At 42.8% G+C, this 20,961-nt stretch overlaps 1 protein-coding gene across 2 annotated transcripts in view; it reads right to left on the bottom strand.

The window, feature by feature from the left end:
* The window catches only part of deaf1 (DEAF1 transcription factor), a gene marked incomplete at its 5' end in the record, with an annotated part of 44,451 nt that overhangs the window by 18,090 nt on the left and 5,400 nt on the right, over positions 1-20,961 (bottom strand). For both annotated transcript variants that reach the window (XM_083763204.1, XM_083763205.1), the window contains 5 exons: positions 4,994-5,116; positions 13,678-13,801; positions 15,836-15,880; positions 17,046-17,111; positions 18,775-18,914. In XM_083763204.1, the coding sequence (XP_083619330.1) occupies positions 4,994-5,116; positions 13,678-13,801; positions 15,836-15,880; positions 17,046-17,111; positions 18,775-18,914 (498 nt within the window). The remainder of the gene's footprint in view (positions 1-4,993; positions 5,117-13,677; positions 13,802-15,835; positions 15,881-17,045; positions 17,112-18,774; positions 18,915-20,961) is intronic.

The following is a 20,961-nucleotide window of genomic DNA, read 5'->3' as shown; positions in this document are numbered from 1 at the left end:
ACATCGGGAGAAATTTGGGGTTCAGTGTCTTACTGTACAGTATATGAATGCACAATCTTCACATTTTAGTGTTAATAATCTAACTCTGAGAATGTACAAATGTAACCAAATGCACCCCCAAAACATTATCAGAGTAACAACAACATGGAAGAAAGTACTCACATTTTTCACTTAAGTAAAAGTATTAATACTAATCCCGTAGGGTAGGTACCTTCACAAAAAACATGTGAGGGCTCCTGATGGAGGGGAAAGGAACTGGTTGGAATAACGTGTTCCTTCCACGTGCTACGTCCAACCAGGGAAACTCCCCCCTGTCAGGTGTAAAGGAGCGACTTGCACACGCTTGGACACTCATGCATGAAGGAAGCATGAGTCCGTTGCTCTACCCAGGTTGGTGGAGGGTGTGTAGAGCCCAGGATCACATTATATAGTTGACACAGGGGTGAATAATGGGTTACAATAAAGTACTGAAAATGTGACATATACTCAAATAAAGTACAGATACCACAAAATTGTACAGCAGCTTAAATAAAATGAGCAGACAGGCGAGACGATAGTTGGTTGCACTCGGTATGTATAAGTGACGGTTTCCAGAGGTGAAGCAGTCTGGGGCTCCGCTCAGGCCTCAGCAGAGCAGACACACAGGGCTCGCCTCCCACTACGAGACGTCTCCTAAAATAACCAGACATCCATCTTGAGCCCGGGCTATGGGGGTCTAATTGTGTGAGGATCAGCGGGAGGAACAGGAACAGGTGTAGTAGTGTGTGGTCTGGTGTGCATTGTGTTGACAAGTGTATATGTGTGTGTTGAGTACTAACTAGGTGAATGTTGGCATGTGGCTCTGACAAGTACTGTGTGAGTGTGTGGCCGACACGTGTGGGGCAGACACGTGTGTGTGTGTGGCCGACACGTGTGGGGCCGACACGTGTGTGTGTGGCCGACACAGGGGCCACATACCTGCGGGCCTGTGGGCCTGCAGCCCGCAGGTTAATATCGGAATACTGATGTAGCGCCATAGCTATACTTATCCAACATGGTTCAATTTTATGTGCCGCCATCATGTACCTTAAGGTCATCGGGTCAGGGTCTACTGAAGGTGACCCACAAGGCTAAATTGGTCACTAAAGGGGATCGGGCTTTTGTGGTTAAGGCTCCAAGGCTCTGGAATAGCCTACCGGAGGAGCTGAGACTAACCCAGTCCATAACACATTTTAAAACCCTCCTAAAGACCCATTTTTATAGAATAGCCTTTGCATCTCCCTGATTTTTTATCTGTTTGTTATTTTGCGTTTTCTACAGTTTTTTCTTTTGCACCTGTGATGTATTCTGTTATTGTTGTCTGACTGTTAAAGCACTTTGTAACGTTGTTTAAAAAAGTGCTATATAAATAAAGTTTTATTATTATTTATTATTATGTATTATTGATTTCAGCTGTTTTCCTAGCACCATACTAAAAAGGTATGGTGTGTAGATCAAGGACACTTTAAAGGGACATTTCACCACTGGAAGAAACTGCAGTCACTCAATGTCAATAGTATTTGTAGTAAATTTGCACCCTATGTCCAGAAAATGGTGCACTGCCCCTCCTTGTGAAGTGTGAGGTGTGTTACTTGTACGAGGAAGGAAGTGAGACCACATTTTCATGACAAATTTTGGTCATGGACATGGCGCCATGACTAAAAACACATATTGCGCACATAAAAAATAAAAAAAACAGGAAAATGTCTCTTGTGTCCTAAAAATAATTAAAATAACATCTGGTTGCGGAAGGGGTGAAGTGGCACAGTTTGCATATCGGGTTCAAACACGGGTGGTGCATGATCAAGAGAGCTTTTTGGCCGCATCCACATCACAATCAACACTGTTCTTCATGGAACCACGGTTGACGGAGAAAGAAAAGGGAAGAGTCCGACACAAAAGGGCCTTTCTGTGCGGAGTTTGCATGTTCTCCCTGTGTCCCCCAGGGTAGGTATACCCTCACAAAAGACATGCAGTAATCTTGGCCTCGCCCCTGGCCAGCCGGGGGCGCCTGAGGGAGAGGAAAGGAACTGGTTGGAATAACGTGTTCCTTCCAACTGGGGAAACTCCAGTGTCGGGTGAAAAATAAATAAAATAAGCGGCTTGGACTCCTCATGCATGGATGGAAGCATGAGGTCAGTCCGTTGCTCTCCCCAGGTTGGCAGAGGAAGGGAATGTAGCGCTCAGGATTACACTAGACAATTGACACTGGGTGAAAAACATGGATTATAAAAGTTGTGGGATAAAATGACGGCTCATTCTTCACCCAGTAAGAAAGAACTCATACACTGTATGTTGGGGTTCCCTGGCAGAAAAACGTGAGGCCGACCGCCGTCTCGGGGGACCTTGTTAAATTGGACAGGAAGGTGGGGGGGCGGAGAGGGAAAGAACAGTATGTGTGTCAGCCAATCGGCATGCATCGCAGGCATGGGTTCTGCCGGGCATCCCTGCACGTGGCGCATGATAGATGGGATGATGATTAATGGGCTCTGGGGTTTGAGGCCACGCGTGGAGAGATGTGCTGGGATATCTGGTGCAGAACCGTGCAGTCTGGGGCTGGGGGGGGAGCCAGAGACATTTTATCTGGGGCTGGGGGGGGGGAGCACCTCCACATAGTTTAGACACTGGAACGTGACGCATGCAGTGGCACACACGCACGGCGCACGCACACACACAAGGTCAAAATGCCACTGTTGCTGGGGGCAGTGCCTTTAACCCATTCTGAGCGGGCACCCATTTTGGTGTCAGCATCATGTTATGCTTTAGCTATTTAAAAATAGCAGATCTACAAGCTCATATCGCGCCACCGAGTGGCGCGATACGAGCTTGTAGGTCTGCTATTTTTCAAAAATCGAAGAGCGACTGACATTTTTAGAATCTGATCTCAGGTTAGAATGGGTTCATCAGACCAGTGTGTGTCCAGTGGAAAACCTTGTATGAATCTGATCTCAGGTCAGAATGGGTTAAATATCCGGCGTGGCCCACCCAAGGGGAGGGAAGTCGGAACAGGTAACGTCACCGAGGGGTTAGAGAAGCCCCTTCACACAAGCTGTGGTGGAACACGTGTCAGAAGCACTTTGACTCAGACATAGTGATGATCGTACTAATGAGCAATTTCCTCTGTGCGGAATATGCAATATGTGCTGCCCATGTCAAGCTGGGTTTTCTGCATGTCCTAACAAAGGTCATGTCTGATTATTTAAATTTCATATTTTGTCGTCGTCGTCCCCCAGTATTATCCGTCTTATTATTTAGCAGTGCTCTGTATTACTTGAACCCGAGCGTCAATGTCTTTCTGGGCATGTCATATACGCAAACATTTTGGTAAGAATAACAGATCTACAAGCTCGCAATGGGTTGTGACTGCGAGCTTGTAGAAATGAGAAAAAACTAATAGCTATTAAAACAATAACAAAACAAAAGAACAAGACAAGACAAGAGCATTCAGGTGTATAGCTAGCCCGCAACTCAATCAGATTACAAACAGAGGTGGTAGTACATGAAATATACAACCAATCTGTAAAACAGTTCATATACAGTATAAGTTAATACCAGCTCAGTGGCATTGTGGTTAGAGTGTGAGACTGGGAGGTTGGGGGTTCGATCCCCGGCCGGGTCATACCAAAGACTGTAAAAATGGGACCCAGTGCCTCCCTGCTTGACACTCAGCATCAAGGGTTGGATTGGGGGTAAGTCCCTGCGGCATACTAGCGTCATGTCCAGGGGGTGTACTTGTACATCAAGCTGCCTCACGCTACAGAAACAGGAGATAGGCTCCTGCCCTATGGGCCCCATGGCTCGGCAAGGCTACTTACTTACTATAAGTTAATACCCTTCGCCTCCTATCCCATGCCCAATAAAGATACTCTGAAAAAGAAACTCAACCACTGCACCACTCTCACACTCCACCAAGTCCAGAACAACTCTCAGATCATGATACAGAGGACAAAATAAAATAAAATAAAATGGAATTCATTCTCCACCTCATTCAGATCACAGTATATCCTGTCCTCCTCAGCAACATCCCTATATCTTCCTGTTTCAATGTGCAATGGCAAAATGCCACAACTTATGTGTGCATACAGTGACCTCCGACTTTTTTCTAAGTTAAACATTAACATATTGTTTACCTTATGGTAAATTGAGGCCATCCCCTCTGTTAAATCTCTTGGGGGCAGACCCACATGTAAGTATGAGTTATGCTCATAGGAAACTATTTAATCCATTTAGATTCTTGGCAAAGAAATGTATCTTAATTTTAAGGAAGACATACTTGGATGACATACTTTCAGAACATATGTGGACGGCCCAAATAATGTCACTATTACCCCTGGAGAGACTTAACCCAATTCGCGCCAGCATTAATTAATCCCTCGATAGCGTATTGCCAAGGTTTTGTCGCGCGTAATACTTTACTTTGAAGAGCCAAATATCCGTAACCGGATGGTACAATGACAAACTGCTGTTTAAAACTGTAGTTGTAATGATGGGCCTGCTGTGTGTGTGTATGTGTGTGTGTGTGTGTGTGTGTGTGTGTGTGTCCATTGTACCAAGACATCACAGACACATACTTCCCACAGATTACAACCACACACGAGATTTTGAAAACATGACCAATGACAAAAAACTCCCATATCTGCTGGGCGAAGTACAACAATGTGCAAACACAGCAGCAAGATTTGTGAGTTGCTGTGATAGGAGAAGGATATCAAATGAAACACAACCACCCTAAAGACTAATCATTGTGTATATTCCTGCACTATATCTGCATCGAGTGATCTTGGTACATAGAAGTTGATCTGTTGAAGATTCTGACCTTCAAAGTACATCATGTTTGTTTTGATTGTATTGCTGTATTATTGTTCTTTCTGCTTTGGCAACGTAAACGTATGTTTCTCATGCCAATAAAGCCCTTTGAATTGAAATGAAATGTGTCTGGGTGTGTGTGTGTGTGTGTGTGTGTGTGTGTGTGTACCTGCAGTGCTCGTGAACACCTCGCTCTGGGACGACCCCTCTGATGAGATGATGGCGGTGGCAGGCGACCGGTCAAAGGTCAAGGTGCCTGACGTGGTGATCTGACCCGACGGGGACACAGTGACTGACCAGAGAGAGAGAGGGGGGTGGGGGGGGGGGACAAGTTAAACATGTTATGTTTTAACCCATTAACACTCTTTTAGCGCCACCTGGTGGTCACCAGTTTAGGCTTTGAGTGCCAATTCCCCCATTATAAAGAAAGAAAGAATTTGTAATTCTATTATGCATGTTATGTGCATGTCATCACCTGTACACCAGATTAGAGGAAATTTATTTTTTAATTCCCAAGGGAAGACGTCTTGTTGTCCGTGGCATCCGGTACATAATTGGCAATTAAACGTCTTGACGTTTATGGCTCTTAAACTGTTGACCTACAAATGTGACAGTTTTCTGAAAAACCTATGTTTCTTCTATAACAGTGATCCTCAAACTAATTCATGTCAAGGACAGCCAGAATTAGCTGTATCTGGCCGCGGACCCCCGACGAACTTTGCGGTGTGTCTTCCCCTCCCATCTCTCTCCCCGTTTCCTGTCTATCTACTGTGATCTATTAATAAAAGGCAAAAAGCCCCAAAAATATATCTTTAAAAGAAAAACTTCGCTGTGAAAGAATATATATTCAAAGATTTGCACCACATTTTCACGAATTTTCAAAAATAGCAGATCTAGAAGTTCTGCACCGAGTGCCGCGCTATGAGTTTGTAGATCAGCTTTTTTCCCAACAGTTTGAAGTTTTTTCCAAACTTAAGTTTGAAATAAGTGGTTAAAAGCTAAGGTGAGACAGATGCGTTCCCGGGCATAATGGGTTAATTAAACTAACCTTAAAGGACCACTTCACCACTTCATATAATTGATCCTCACAAATGTTCATGAATCATGATACTCGGTCTGTGTCTCATACCCCGTTTCCAGACCTAAGCGCAAAACGGTTTTGCGCTGCGGACAGAAGAAGCTGTGACGGCGTGTGTGCAGCTGTTTTTAGACAGCTGGTGGATGGGAATTAAGCTCCACCTCCGCGGACGATTGACGCTGAGGAGAGCGTTTCCGGGAATCTGGCCGTCTCGCAAGTCGTCCGCGGAAGTGGAGCTTTTTTTCCATCCACCAGCTGTCTAAAAACCCGGTTTTGAAGCTGTCCGCAGCCGAAAACGTGCGCAGCTCTTTTGATAGTGTGGCAGTACCCCTAGGAGGACTGTGGACAGTTCAGAAACCCGTCCTCCAGTGACATCATCGATGGGGAATCCAAGCTAGAAACTGCAGGCTTTTTTTGCAATGCGAAAATGGAAGCCATCGTTCTCACGATAATAAAAATCGTGTTTAAAATAGATTCAGTTGCTCACTTCCATTTTGTTTCTCTTTATTGAATCCACAGAAGGAAAGCAGACAGTGAGCAGAAAAAGCTTTTAAAAACACATTTGCACGTCAAGTGTTTCTGCTAAGGATGCGCGCTTAGGTTAGCTTTTGTTGCACAAACTTGTTTACTAGCCGACTACAAAATCTTTGTTGTATAATTATATATTTTTTTTCGATTGTCTTTGATGTTTTGTTGTTTTTGCTGTGTTTTTGATGTTTGCCTGATACCTGAGGCCAATTCTACAAAATTGCTTCTAAAACCTAAGCTGAGTTTTCTGAAAACCTTCACATTTTTATTAAAAAAAAGAAAAGAAAAAAATAATTATGTAGCAATAACTGATGATACACAGAGGTATAATTTCAAAGGTAAAAGCGCATAGGTGGCACCAGGCATCAATGGGGACCGGTCTGTTAAGCACTTTGTGACTATAATATATTGGAAAGGTTCTATAAATACAATGCATTAATTTATTAATTCATTCAGACACTACAGCAGCATAGCACTAGAACAGTGGTCTTCAATCTTTTTCCACATCAAAGACCATTATTTATTCAGCATTTGAGCCACGGAGCCCGGACCACCATTTGATGACATCTAGCCTCTCAGACCCAAACTGAAGATTTATTTTAATATCGTTGGATACGACGATTTTAGTTTATTGATGTGGCACCACAGGTACCATAGGAGAGATAACAGGCAAACGTTGATCACAATAACAATTCTTCTAATTGTGTAGACTTCTTGTAATGCAGATGTTTAAAAACTATAGAATTCTTGCCGGTTTGGGCCATGACTGAGTGAGACGCACGACACATCGCTCACACAATTACAATATTTAAAACTAATTGAAACTAAAGATACTGGCAACGAAGTAGTAGCAGAACTGTCTAAACTTCTAAATAAACTTTTTGACAACATTCCACCTGTGTTTTTTCCCGTGAGATACAACCATGCCAAGCAGCAGACGCAACAAACAGAAAAAACAACAAGCCGAGGCATGCCAAGGAACCTCGGGGTACGAGCAAATGGAGTCCCCAGTGGGAGGCACCTCTGACCCAGCAGGAGACGTGACTGTGCTGGAGGCTATCAAGGGCTTACGAGCTGAGCTATGCTTGCTAAAAAACTATTGAATTCTTGAGTGTAAAATGAAACCAAATGCCCTTTGGCTTCATGTTACACTCTCAAAAGTGAAAGGTCTACAAGTAGGCGGGTAAGAATATGGTTTGACCCCAAAAAAATTGCAACAAAAGGTTTCTCAACTTTCTTTTGTAGTATTAGGTGTCATAACATCATACTATAAACGAGCGAATGTCTGTCTGTCTGTCTGTCTGTCAGAAACAAACACTTATCTCCTCATTGCCTGCACCAATCGCTCCCACTTTTCACACAGGCATTGACCATAATAATATGGAGGTCTTAACGAAGCCATTTTTCCAATAAGATTAATAATGAATTTATTAGTGAATAAAAACCCGTTTATTTGTCCGTGGTCTATCTCCGACCGAGCCACACTATTAGCACACATCTCTCCATGCCAAAATAAATCTGCACGCTCCCACAATCCAGCTAGGCTACTTTTTACCGACGCAACTGTCGTATTTACTGTACAGATATTGTTTTTACATCACCCATTTATATGAAATTATAATCCAACCCAGGGCGCAGTACCCCCCGCGGCACCTGGGGTACTGAACAACTCATCTCCCCATAAATGCAATTACTACACTACTAACATGACAATGACTGTTTGAGACTTTCAGTTCTATGTATGACTATGATGTACTGTTTTTCCATTTCCAGTGAACAAGTCTATATTAAAGCAATTCTTCCTCAAAATACATATATCAATAATATGATATATTACATCACATTACCCACACTGTACATTTGGGAATACCTGTGCGACAGCCCATACTTTCTGTGCTGCATGTCAAACTGGGGTCTTTCATACTTTTCAAATGGGGGTCTGTGGGCTAATAAGTGTACATTTTACAGTCCTTGCCATGAAAACATTTCCCTACCATGCATTTATACAAATATTTTCATGTTATAGTGCTGTTTCTATTCACACAAAAAAGACACAAATATATTATACAAGTTAAAATGAAGAGCAATTAAATATATTTATGGGGGGCAATAGTCCATACAACGGGTAAGGACTATGTATATTAATACAATAAACAAGCAAAAGGGCATTGCCTGACCATGGATCACACCAAAGGACCTGCAACATGACTGAGGAACACGTTCCACTTCAAATCATATTTATCCAACTGATTATTCATCTTAAAGGATAACCTCTCCAAAGCAGCCACAATACCAAGCTATCAATGGTATACTTATGATTGTACTGCAGCATTTTCTTGCAAAAGAAACTACAGTAGCCTACTAATTAGCCTACTTTTGTGCCCAACCTAACTTCCCAAGACCATCTGTAAACAATTCCCCGTTCCCCCCTATCAGTAATGTGATCTATTACAACACATTACCCACACTGAACATCATTTGCTGTTCATATATTCAGAACGGGTAAGGACTAGTACTAAAAGTTTACCAAAGTTTGACCACCCGAAAGGTGTTATTTTCAAGATGGCCGCCGTCAGTACTTAAATATACCATTTCTCATCGATTATTCATCCTAGACAAGTAATTTTGTCTAACCCTATATTTTGGTTATCTAAGAATCCAATTAACTTATATAAATTATAAATTAAATTATAGTGAAGTGATTATAATAACAATTGTCTTTATAATAGGGTTATAAGTGTATTTGTGTTAACAATTAAGAACGTTTTCCAATATAAATGGACATTTTTCCTTTTTCCATGTGCCATAATGCCCAGCATTGGTGATTTTGTTGTTGTTGAAGCTCCCATGCACTCCCATAGTATAAGTCCCAGTAACAGTACCTCCAATTCACTCCCATAGTATCAGTCCCATAGTAACAGTACCTCCCTTTCACTCCCATTCACTCCCAATCACTCCCATTCGGTCCCATAGTAACAGTACCTCCCATTCACTCCCATTCTATCAGTCCCATAGTAACAGTACCTCCCATTCACTCCCATTCAGTCCCATTCACTCCCATTATATCAGTTCCATAGTAACAGTACCTCCCATTCCCATTCACTCCCATTTTGAAAGGTGTGTTAAAATGGCCTAAGTCACATTTTATTATGACTTAGGCAAAATAAAATGGCCTAAGTCTCCCTCTTGACATAGGCCATTGTTTTAATAGGGTGTAACAGGAAGGCCTTTTACGTTAGGGCTTAGGCGATTTTACCAGAGGTGGCCAGCATCACCAGGTGGTGATTTAGGCCAAAAACTCATTTTCAGCAAAAAATGACTAAGGCCATTAGTTTAATAAGGTGACGATATTCAATTCTGCCTTTGACGGTGAAGGCCAATTCATCTGAGTGATTGTCACAACACTCAAGAATGGACTCCACAAATGTATCTGTCTGTACATACTGTAACTAAAGGCTGCACTTTGATGATCATGTGAGTACTGAGTGAGTACTGTAAACAGTCTGTTTTGCTAAGGACTATCTGCTGATCTGGCACTTCTCTTTGGTGGCTCATCAACTTTAGTTTTTTGTTGGAGTATAATGTTTTTGGGATTTATGTACTGCTGTCGACATTCTGAGTGTACTTTTTCACCAGCTGAAATGACTATGTCATCCCCTCTTCGCACACTTGCACTGTTGATTCCATCAGCTCCCTTCTGACGGACTTCAATCACATCAGAAGCATCTCTTAATGCTTCATGGCAAATTTTGCAAGTTTCTCCAGCACTCATGGTCAGGCTACCATTTTAGTATGCTTTGCCACTAGCTGAATTGTCTGTCAGCCCCTGTGAGCACACTGGCACTGCTAGCCTGTATACCGAGTATAAATAAAGGTGAGAAAGAAAAAGAAAGAAAAAGAAAAAGAAAGAAAGCCTTTCTAAAAATATATTTAATGTGGTTCATCATGCCAACACATTTGGGTGACTACCTGAAAATGGGTGTCCATTTCAGAGGGTTTTAATAGAGTCACACACATAATATTGGATTTCACAATGATCTAATTGTATCTCTGCCATTTGGACCACTGGATTCACAGGCCCCAAAAACATAGGGTTAGACACAAATAATATTTGTCTACGATAAATAATGAAGGAGTTAAGCTATTTTAATGATTTTTTTGGCGATCTTGGACGCCATCTTGAAAATAACACCTTTCGGGTGGGCAAACTTTGGTAAACTTTTAGTATGTTATTAGCGACACCTAATACTACAAAAAACAGTTGGGGGAAGGTGCTGTTTTTTCATAGATTTACTCACCTAAAGGGTCCATTTGGTTACCAACTCTCCATCATTTAGCTGGGGACCACCTGAACCCCCCTCAAGGACCACTGGTAGTCCCCACTGCACTAGTGGAAGTTGGGTTTCTAGGCCAGCAGGGGGTACTGTAGCCATCAACAAGCACAAGTCAAGGGCAAAGTAATCTTACAGATGAGAAGCAATCTCATTGTGTCAGATTTGATTTTAAAAAGGATAATGAGATTTATGAGAAAGAGATAATGTCATTTAGCACACAGTTACAGTACTGCATGTGAATTGCACACACCACTGCACACATGTTATTGTCCTTCATTTCTTGTGGCACATTAACTGAACACAATTCCTGCGCACGCACGCACATTGATTTGTGGGATAACTGGACTATAATTCTCATAATGCTTTGGTGCACTGCTCCTCCTTGAGGATAGGGGGAGGGCTGTCTTACTGAGACAACATGTAGTCCAGGAGGTAAGTAAGCCCAGTGTCCATCATGACATCAGAGACACTGCTTTAAAATATTTAAAACCACATCTTACACACATAAAAAGACCCCAGGAAAGTGTTCAAAAAATCTTCAAAAACGTCCTTAACAAATATTGTTTTGTAAAAAGGTTTCCCTTTAACTTAACTGCAAATACATTAGACATAAAAAACACGATTAAGATTATAATACTAGTCATTCACTGATTGTAACAGCTGAAAAAACTAATACCATATTGTGCCAAATATAAGACGACTCTGATTATAAGACGACCCCCATTTTTCAAGACTCATTTGTGGGAAAAGAACATTGAATGTCAAATAGTCTAGTCCCCGATTATAATACGACCTCGTTTTTTAGGATATACTTCCATTGGGGGAAAAATGTCTTATATTCAGGCCAATAGGGTATATCAATATTCAGCGGGCCATTCTGGGCGGGAACCCCTTTTGGTGTTTTAACTAAGCATTATGTTATACTTTAGCTATTGAAAAATAGCAGATCTACAAGCTCATAGCGAGCTTGTAGGTCTGCTATTTTTGACAAATCGTGAAAATGTGGCACAAATCTTTGAATATATATTCTTTCAGAATAGTTTTTATTTATTTATTCGACATCAGGCCTAAATGGGTTAAAAGTGGGGGTTGCATGTGTCCCCTGGGCCGGCCAGTTGCCCATGTATGGCATAGGAGCTGCTATATGGCCCACTTTACCTTTCTCTGGGGCCCCTTTTCCACCGGTTGGTTCCCAGTGGGAACCGGTTCAGTTCTTTTTGGTTTTTAGTCCATGAGCCAGAGCTCCAAAATTGAAACGTTAATTATGAATTGAGTGTGCAAAACCATACCTATATTAGATTATTATCACCATGAAATTTCCCCAATTGAGTACTTACACGAAGACAATGATTTATTGTATTACTAATTTTACATTTTTTAATATGCAAATGAGGCATTATGTAGGAAAATATGCAAAATAGTCGAAAATATGATAAAGCTACTGCTGTGGAAGGGGTATCGTGTATTAATTTACTTGTATTGATCCTATAAACAATTTAATATAGGGTATAGTTTCCCACCAATTTTAGAGCTCTGGCTCATGGACTAAAAACCAAAAAGAACTGAACCGGTTCCCATTGGGAACCAACCGGTGGAAAAGGGGTCCCAGTGACCCAAAATCAACAGACATGAAGAGCAGTTGATCCAAGGTTGAAGCAGAGCAGGACATCTTGCGTATACAAACTAGGCCAAGCAGCAGCGCCATACTTCTTGTGCATGCCGACAGTAGGCCAGGGACCTCAATTACGTGTAAAAGTGGGTAAACGACAACTAAATATGTATTTTTTTTGTGAATGAACACATTCCCTCCTACTGTTACCATAGGCGGTAACCGGGAGGCAAATGCACAAAATAAGCAGAGAAGAAGAGCGGTGTTATGGTTGTTTGAACTGGAAGTGTTACGGCGGGGCTCCACCGGGCGTGTTGTGTCTCTGTCGCGTGCGTCAAAAAACGAACCGGGGCAATTTAAATGCAGTCACGCAAACGAAACGCAACGCGGGCAGTGGAGCCACCCTTCATTGATTAAAAAGGGAACATTCCCTGACGGTGACGGAGACGCGACGCTGACTCGCCCGGTGGAGCCCCGGTGTTAATCGGCCATGTTCTACTAAAGGTTGCGACTGTAATCTGTCGTCTCACGGTTACATTAATTTTCTAACGGTGATGTTGAATTAATGTTTTATTAAGCTCTGAACATCGTACTTTATCCTATTATGAGCCCTAAAACCAATAAAGATTGCGTGTGTGCGCGCGCGAGTGCACAGAGGATGTTATACAGTAATGGTGGCTAGCGACGGAAGCTAAAATAAGTACAAATATTATTATTAATTCTGGATTCATGCTCTTCTATCAAATCTTGTGTTTGGCCAAGATGAGTTTAATAGCTTTCCACGAGATATCTGGAGGTTTACATGGACTGTGTTAAAATCGTTATGATTTGAGAGTCTGACAGAAATAAATCAACACAGGGTCTACCAGGTGAAAAGGGGTGGTGGTGGTGGTAGCAACAGCATTCATAGCAAAGCAGAGTGAAGGCAAACAAAGCACCAGGAAAGTGGAGGGATGGAAAGAGAAGGTTATAGTTGCAATTATCCTACCCAGGATTCAAACACGGATCTCCCCCCATGAGGGCTGGCATTCTTTTTTTATTTTTTATTTTATAAAGTATATTTATTGGTGAGAGCTGGCATTTCTAAAGCTCAGGGCTAGGACGGATCAGAGTTGGATCAATCCTCCTCCAACACTGAAGGTAAGGTTGACTATAATGTAATTTATGACTAAAACACAATCAAATCTGGTTGATAATGAGGTCCAATGTGTCTAGGAAGCGACTTACATGTGGCCCCCGGAATCATGGAGTGATATTGGACTCACATGTGGCCCCTGGAGACAGGGTGATGTTCATGGACTTACATGTGGCCCCTGGAGACAGGGTGATGTTCTTGGGAGATGGGAGGTCCTTTTTATCTGGGGTGGTTGGCTGATCGCTGTCCTTCTTCCTTCTCTTGTACGGGACGAACAGTCTCACCGGGCCCGTCTGGCGTGAGGGGAAAGTGAGGGAAAGATATACTGTGATTAAAGTATAATGTGGAACAGTGAAATGAAAGGAGTGACAAATAAACTGTGACTTTCCTAATGTCTTGGAAATACACAATGTTTTGGTCAAGCGACAGTAGTATAAACTAGAAAATTGTGCTGCTTGCAGGTCCCGCAAACTTTGGAAAGCAGCGTCTTGGCCAAGTGGAATGGGATCTGGAAAATGACCTGTACATCTCGAAGACATGACCCCAGAGATAATGTGTACTGATTTCTGTGAGTTTTGGACAAAATCTGTAGGCGTAGTAGAAAAAAGTGTGTTTTGAAGAAAACTTTTTTTGTATGACCTACGGTTCAAGAGTTATCTCTTAAGCCCCAATCCCCGCCGACGGGGGCAGCGGCTGTCCACCTCATGAACTGCTCTCAGCGGGTAAATGGGGCTGGTCAAGGTCTCAGGTTCCAACTCAGATATTTTAGATTTTCACTCCTGGACCCATGGGGTTTAAGAGGATTATAGGCCAAAACGATCACATTAGAAGAATTTGGGATAGAGGTTCTTCCTTGGCTTAGTGGGACTGTGCGTGCAAAGTGTGCCATCGTGCACTGCATTCATCATGTGAGGCATTTTGTGCAAAACCCCTACAAACTTTGTAAGCCAATAATAGCCAATCGGAATAGAAGAATATGAGAAATGTGACAGATACGTCTTGGTCACAGAGACGACAGAGATAGTGTATACGAGTTGCATGAGGTTTGGAATTGGTAGTAAAATATTGGTAGGAGTAGTAACAAACAATGTGTCTCATGGTGGCGCTATGCCTATAACAGGCCGATTTGAAAAACAATTGGGTGGAGATTCTTCCTTGGCCTACAAAGCCAGGGAGTGTGCGTGCAAAGTTTCCTCCAGCAAACTTTGAAAACCAATAGTAGTCAATCGGAATAGAATAAGAATGATCTGACAGACGCATCTTGATCACATGACTACAGAGATAATGTTTACAGAGGAGTCCGGAGATTAGCTGCTCAGGGATGGACGGACGGAAAGGGGCGAAAAGATAGTCTCGGCCACGCCTTCGGCCTGACAGACGATTTAGGGAAGATTCACATTATGGTCCATTGGTCCGTGACGTCACTGTTAACATGCCAAGGATACGTACGTGATGTCACCGCCATGCAGGCGAGAGACAACGTTGCATTGCGCTGTTTAAAAGAGCATTGGCGCACACTGCTTTGGTTGTGTACTGTTGTTATGAAGACAACGTCAGACAGGAACACTCAACACAGTCAAACTTTATAAACTCTTGACAAGTGACTCTTCTTCTGTGACAGGACATTCTCGGTCGCTCTAAGCCCTATAGTCCACAGCGCCCCTCTGAGTCACATACGTACCGGGAGCGGCGGGGGCTCAGGGGTAGAGTGGCTGGATGGGAACCGCGAGGTTCCCAGTTCGATCCCGGCCCGGCTCCCCCAGAGTTAGTGTTGAAGTGTCCTTGAGCAAGACTCTGAACCACCTAATTGCTCTGCCATCGGTGTGTGAATGTGTGTGTGTGTGTGTGTGTGTGTGTGTGTGTGTGTGTGTGGGTGTGAATGGGTGAATGTAATGCACAATCTACGTAAATCTCGGGAACAGTATCAATCTGCCCTAAATGGCCGTCATCGGTCAATTTAGCGCTATGATTACCATCACATGATGGAGATGAGCCCATAGAAATACAGAAAGATGCCGCTGTCCAGTGACAGAAGTGTTTTTATAGCTTATGCTGTAGTGTACATGTCAGAGGACATTTTGTCTGCAATCACTGAATTAAATTGGCCTGAGTGCACGGAGCAATAATGGGAACTTCGAACTTGAACTTGAACTTTTCAGCATCATCATTCTCAACGATAAATGAATCAGCGTGTCTAGCTGCACTCTGTCAGAAGTGATTGTTCTTATTAAGTCGGTAAATCAGTGAAGGCTAAATGAAAAACCTTGGAAAGTGGATTGGTTGACTGATCTCTGCTCTGTGAATGGAAAATAAATCAATTAAATTACCATGCCCATGTTCTCCGCTGCGAAAGAGTCACCATCCTTGGAACACTAGGAAGAGAGGGTGAGAGAGAGAGAGAGAGAGAGAGAGACAGACAGAGAGAGTGAGAGAGACAGAGAGAGACAGAGAGAGAGAGAGAGAGAGAGAGAGAGACAGACAGACAGACAGAGAGAGAGTGAGAGAGACAGAGAGAGAGAGAGTGAGAGTGAGAGTGAGAGTGAGAGAGACAGAGACAGAGACAGAGACAGAGACAGAGACAGAGACAGAGAGAGAGAGAGAGAGAGAGAGAGAGAGAGAGAGACAGACAGAGACAGAGACAGAGACAGAGACAGAGACAGAGACAGAGACAGAGACAGAAAGAAAGAAAGAAAGAAAGAAAGAAAGAAAGAAAGAAAGAAAGAAAGAAAGAAAGAAAGAAAAAAAGAAAGAACGAAAGAAAGAAAGAAAGAACATATACGGTCACTGACAATTATTGAATAGGAAGTGCATGGTCCCCAAGTGAACTGACCTAATCAATCCAGACTACGATACATCAACACACACACACACACACACACACACACACACACACACACACACACACACACACACACACACACACACACACACACACACACACACACACACACACACACACACACACACACACACACACACACACACACACACACACTCACTTTAGGCATTTAGCAGACGCTCTTAATCCAGAGCGATTTACATTAAGCAAGAACAAAAAAGCATGGGAATACATCACATAAAAAGTATTTATCATGAAACATGCGTAAGCTAAGAAAGTAACAGTGGAATATCTATATAATGAAACTATACATATAAACTATACATATACTATACTATGCTATACATATGTACTATGACGCGTGACGTGCTATGACTACATACACACACACACACACACAGACACACACACTAATCTATATTATCAATAACAGATCGTCCACTAATGGTTGAAGTCACTTAGCAGCCTTATTAAATCATAAAAAAGACTGAAACCAAATTAACTAATACATCTGCATTATATGGTAGATGGAGACCAAGATTTAGTAGTGGTGGTGGCGGCGTCACAAATTACCACGTCATCCCAAATCCAGACAGAGAGTTGTATTCCTAGACTAGGCCAGCGGGCATAGAACCGCCCCCCCCCACACACACACACACACACACACACACACACACAGTGTGGTGCCAACTACTCACCAACTCCAGGTCATCGCAGCACGCTGCACACGTACACGAAGCGGCGTGGGGATTCAGGATGTTTTCCTGGAGGAGAACCAACACCATTCATCATCACACAATTAACCACGTGAACCCTATTCTGGGCATGTCTAGACAGGAGAGGTCCGGGACGCCTAGGGGGTCCTCAGAGTTACTACTGATTGTATTTTGTATTGTCTCCTGCACCAGGCCGAAGGCATGGGGAGAGAGAGTATGTTTTTTGTTGGTTTTCCTCAAACACTTGGCCTTTTTCCTCAACCCTATAGCAGCTCTATTCTGAGGGGAACATTGGCTGAACAAATAGCAGATTGAAGCTCACACACTGCGAGGCGTTGTGAGCTTGTAGATCGGCTATTTTATGGCCGATCTATTTATAAGAGATTTGGTATAGAGTGCAAAAGTACAAAGTCAAGATATTGAGTGGTTAATGTCTTCGGGGACAGAGCGTTCAGTGTGGCAGCCCCCTCACCCTGTGGAACTCTCTTCCAATAGAGATTTGCCATACTTCAACACTGGACTCTTTTAAGGCTGCCTTGAAAAGACACTTATTCTCTCAGGCTTATGGTATAGCTTTTGATTGTTATTTTGTAAAGCGTCCTTGGGTTCATGAAAGGCGCTATATAAATTCAAGCTATTATTATTAAGCTTCTCTTCAGGAGTTGTGAGGGCTTCGCTTCTTTCCATGGATTTGGAACAATCGACTTTTTCTTGACTTTTCCGTGATGTTGGATTATTTTTTGATTTTGGGTCGGGTTCGATTCAAGACTCTGGATCAAGACCTACAATGAACTATGAACCCCTTGTGCACAAATTTTACAAAAAATTATGAAATGTGAAAAAGAGAAATTTGTATAATTATTACTGTGTGTAATATGTAATAATTAGGGTCCGGAATGTTGGTGACAGGTAGCCACGGGTTGCTATGGTTTTAATCCAACCATGTGGAACAAGCACAGTAGCTCCTGAACAGAGTGGAGTCAGTGTGCCGAGGTTGACCTTAAGGCTAAACTAGGTATTGTGATTCTAAACCGGATTTGAGGCATTAACCTTTTTCTTTTTATGACATTTCTGAGACCATGCATGTTTATGGAAGAGGCTTCCCAACATAAATTACTTTGCTACTTCACATAAAGTTACTCCAACCGAACGTGGCAATCTACAAGCTCGCAGAGCACCGTGTTGTGAGCTTGTTGTAGACCATTTTCTGTGCGCAACATGCTTTCACAGACGACATGCTGGCTTCTATATGGAATCCAAATGATCAGTTAAAACAAATTAACGCATTTTTATAGCGCCTTTATCCAAGGCGCTTTACATATATTGTGCATTACATTCACCCATTCACACACACACATTCACACACCGATGACAGGGGAAACCATGCCACCAACACATCGGGAGCAAATTGGGGTTCAGTCTTGCTCAAGGACCCTTCAACACTAACTCTGGGGGAGCCTGGGTTCGAGCTGGCAACCTTGCGGTTACCATACGGCCTCTCAGAATATATATATTCAAAGATTTGCACATTTTCATGATTTAAAAAAAAAAGCAGACCTACAAGCTCGTCTATGAGCTTGTAGATCTGCTATTTTTCAATAGCTAAAGTATAACATTACGCTTAAAACACCAAACGGGGTTCCCACCCCAAAACGGGTTAAAGGTCTGAGCACAAACCAAGGAGGGCAATCCAAAATCCAACACAACGTACCTGGATCAGACACTGCAGAGGCCGACCCGCGTAGCGGATGCTCCTCTTCCAGTCTTTGCTGCTGGCGCGGCCGGCCGCCGCCTCGAACTCGGTGGGCGTGTACCACTTGTTGTTGTGCCTGATGCAGCGGCCCTTCCCACCTGTGGGTTCCAGTGAAATCATTACCATACACGTAAATCCAAGCTGCACGGGTTCAGGGAATGATCAATTCATGTAGAAATAATATATAACTTTGACCTCGTTTTGTTTTTCTTCTTCTTCTTCGTGACAATTTTGAGATGCATTGTGATTCCTGTGTGATTCCTTATGTCATCGACTTGAGTAGATTCCAAAGAAATGTAATGAGAATTCTATCTCAAAAAGGGACAAAAACCATGGAACAACTACAAGCCACATTGGTTTTCATTCTCTGAGATAAGCTGTGATTTAAAAAAGTGAAATGGCTAAATGCAGGTAACGCTAAATATAAAGTTGGTAATTGACTGCATTCATATTCTTGTTCTTTTTTTGTACTCTTTCCAACCACTTAAATGCCATTTACATGTACTTCTATTATTTGCACAAACCCAGTGATGTAAATGTAATGGGTCCCGTGACCCAGGGTGGTCTTTTAGAGGGGGGACATTTTATGAGTCCTACTTCAATGACATTAGAGTACAGTACCGCGAGTACATAATTGCATCCCAGGACCCCTGGGGGGTGACATGATTGCATCCCTCCTCAATTTAGTGAGTGTACGGATGCGGGATGCAGGCTATTTGCATCACTGCACTGAAACCACTATGGTGGAACACATCATGTGATGGTTAGGTTACACATTATTATACAATGTACACATTCACACAGCAACCAATGCAAGACACCAATCTTATCCTCAGGTGGAGATAGTGTTTCAAGTGTCTTGCTGAATAACAACAACAACCAAGAGGAGGCGCTGATGATCGAACTGGGAACGGTCTGGCTCCCAGACAGACAGACGCTCTATTTTCTGAGCCACTGACACACAGCTGGCCAGCTTATTCATCTGATCAAATGCACATAATAATTAGGGATGGGTCAGATAAATCGATGAATCGTTAAAAGGATGTGTGCCTACTGCCTGCATTATTGGTATTGATGATGGCATTGGTAATGTAAAGTAATGGTATCTGTTATTATTAGCCTGATTGAGGCAACATTTATGTGGATGGATTATGGATAGATTAGATATAGATTATTTTCCCCAAAATCGATGCTTTTTTATGGTTTATTTTTTAAAGCGGCCACCAATCCCGCCTCCCCGGCCACCAACCCCGCCTCCCCGGCGCCGCTGACTATCTATTAATCGTTATTATTACATGGCTTGGTTGAATGCTTGATTCTGATTGGTTAATTCAGCTGTGAGTTTATGTCATCATAATGACCGCTCCGCTGTATAACAGACCTCTGCCTAATCCAACCCTCTGAGCACCAGCTGCGCGGCTGCGCCCCGCTTGATCTACTGCCGTTTCCAACATGACAGCCATTTGTAAACACACACACACACACACTATTGACACACAGTGTCATTTACAGCTAAACATTGCTCTCAAAAATGTTTTTGAAAACATTTGAGCGAGAAATAGACTAAGCGGGACCCGAAAATGGATTCGATTTGATCAACTCGCTTCCTTGTTTTCCGACAGTGCTGCAGCCCTGCAGCTGGCCAGACGTAGCCAGCGCGACACTTGTTGGAATACTTATTTAGTTGTGTTTTGGGTCAATGTATTAATTTTTTTTAGGTAGCCATGTAATAAGCGGGATAATATCTGGCTAGGTGGTCATTATCGGGATATAATTCACCTTCAGGGAGTTTAACCACCGAGGCGAACACATTCGTGCCATATTTAGGGGCAATTGTACTATAGGTCTGCCATGTAACGCAAACGCACAAAAACAAAGGTGCTTTGCTCATTCTAAGGTGCTTTGCAGACTTGGGCGGTTAGAGCGGCGCGATTACAAAGTCAATGCAAAGACGACAAGTTGCGCGGCACGACCTGGCGTGGCACAAATGGGGCGAATATAAATATATTATATTCAGGTCTGAACGCAGCTTTAAACCTCTTGAGCCCCATTAGCCCCCGGCGGCGGCTGTCCACCTCTGAACAGCGCTCAGCGGGTCAATGGAGACCCAATTGGTCTCCGGTTCCAACTCCGATGTTGCGGATT

This window comes from Protomyctophum parallelum (assembly GCF_964188405.1).
Source record: "Protomyctophum parallelum genome assembly, chromosome: 4".
Lineage (NCBI taxonomy): Eukaryota > Metazoa > Chordata > Actinopteri > Myctophiformes > Myctophidae > Protomyctophum > Protomyctophum parallelum.
This window is presented reverse-complemented; position numbering and strand designations above follow the sequence as displayed.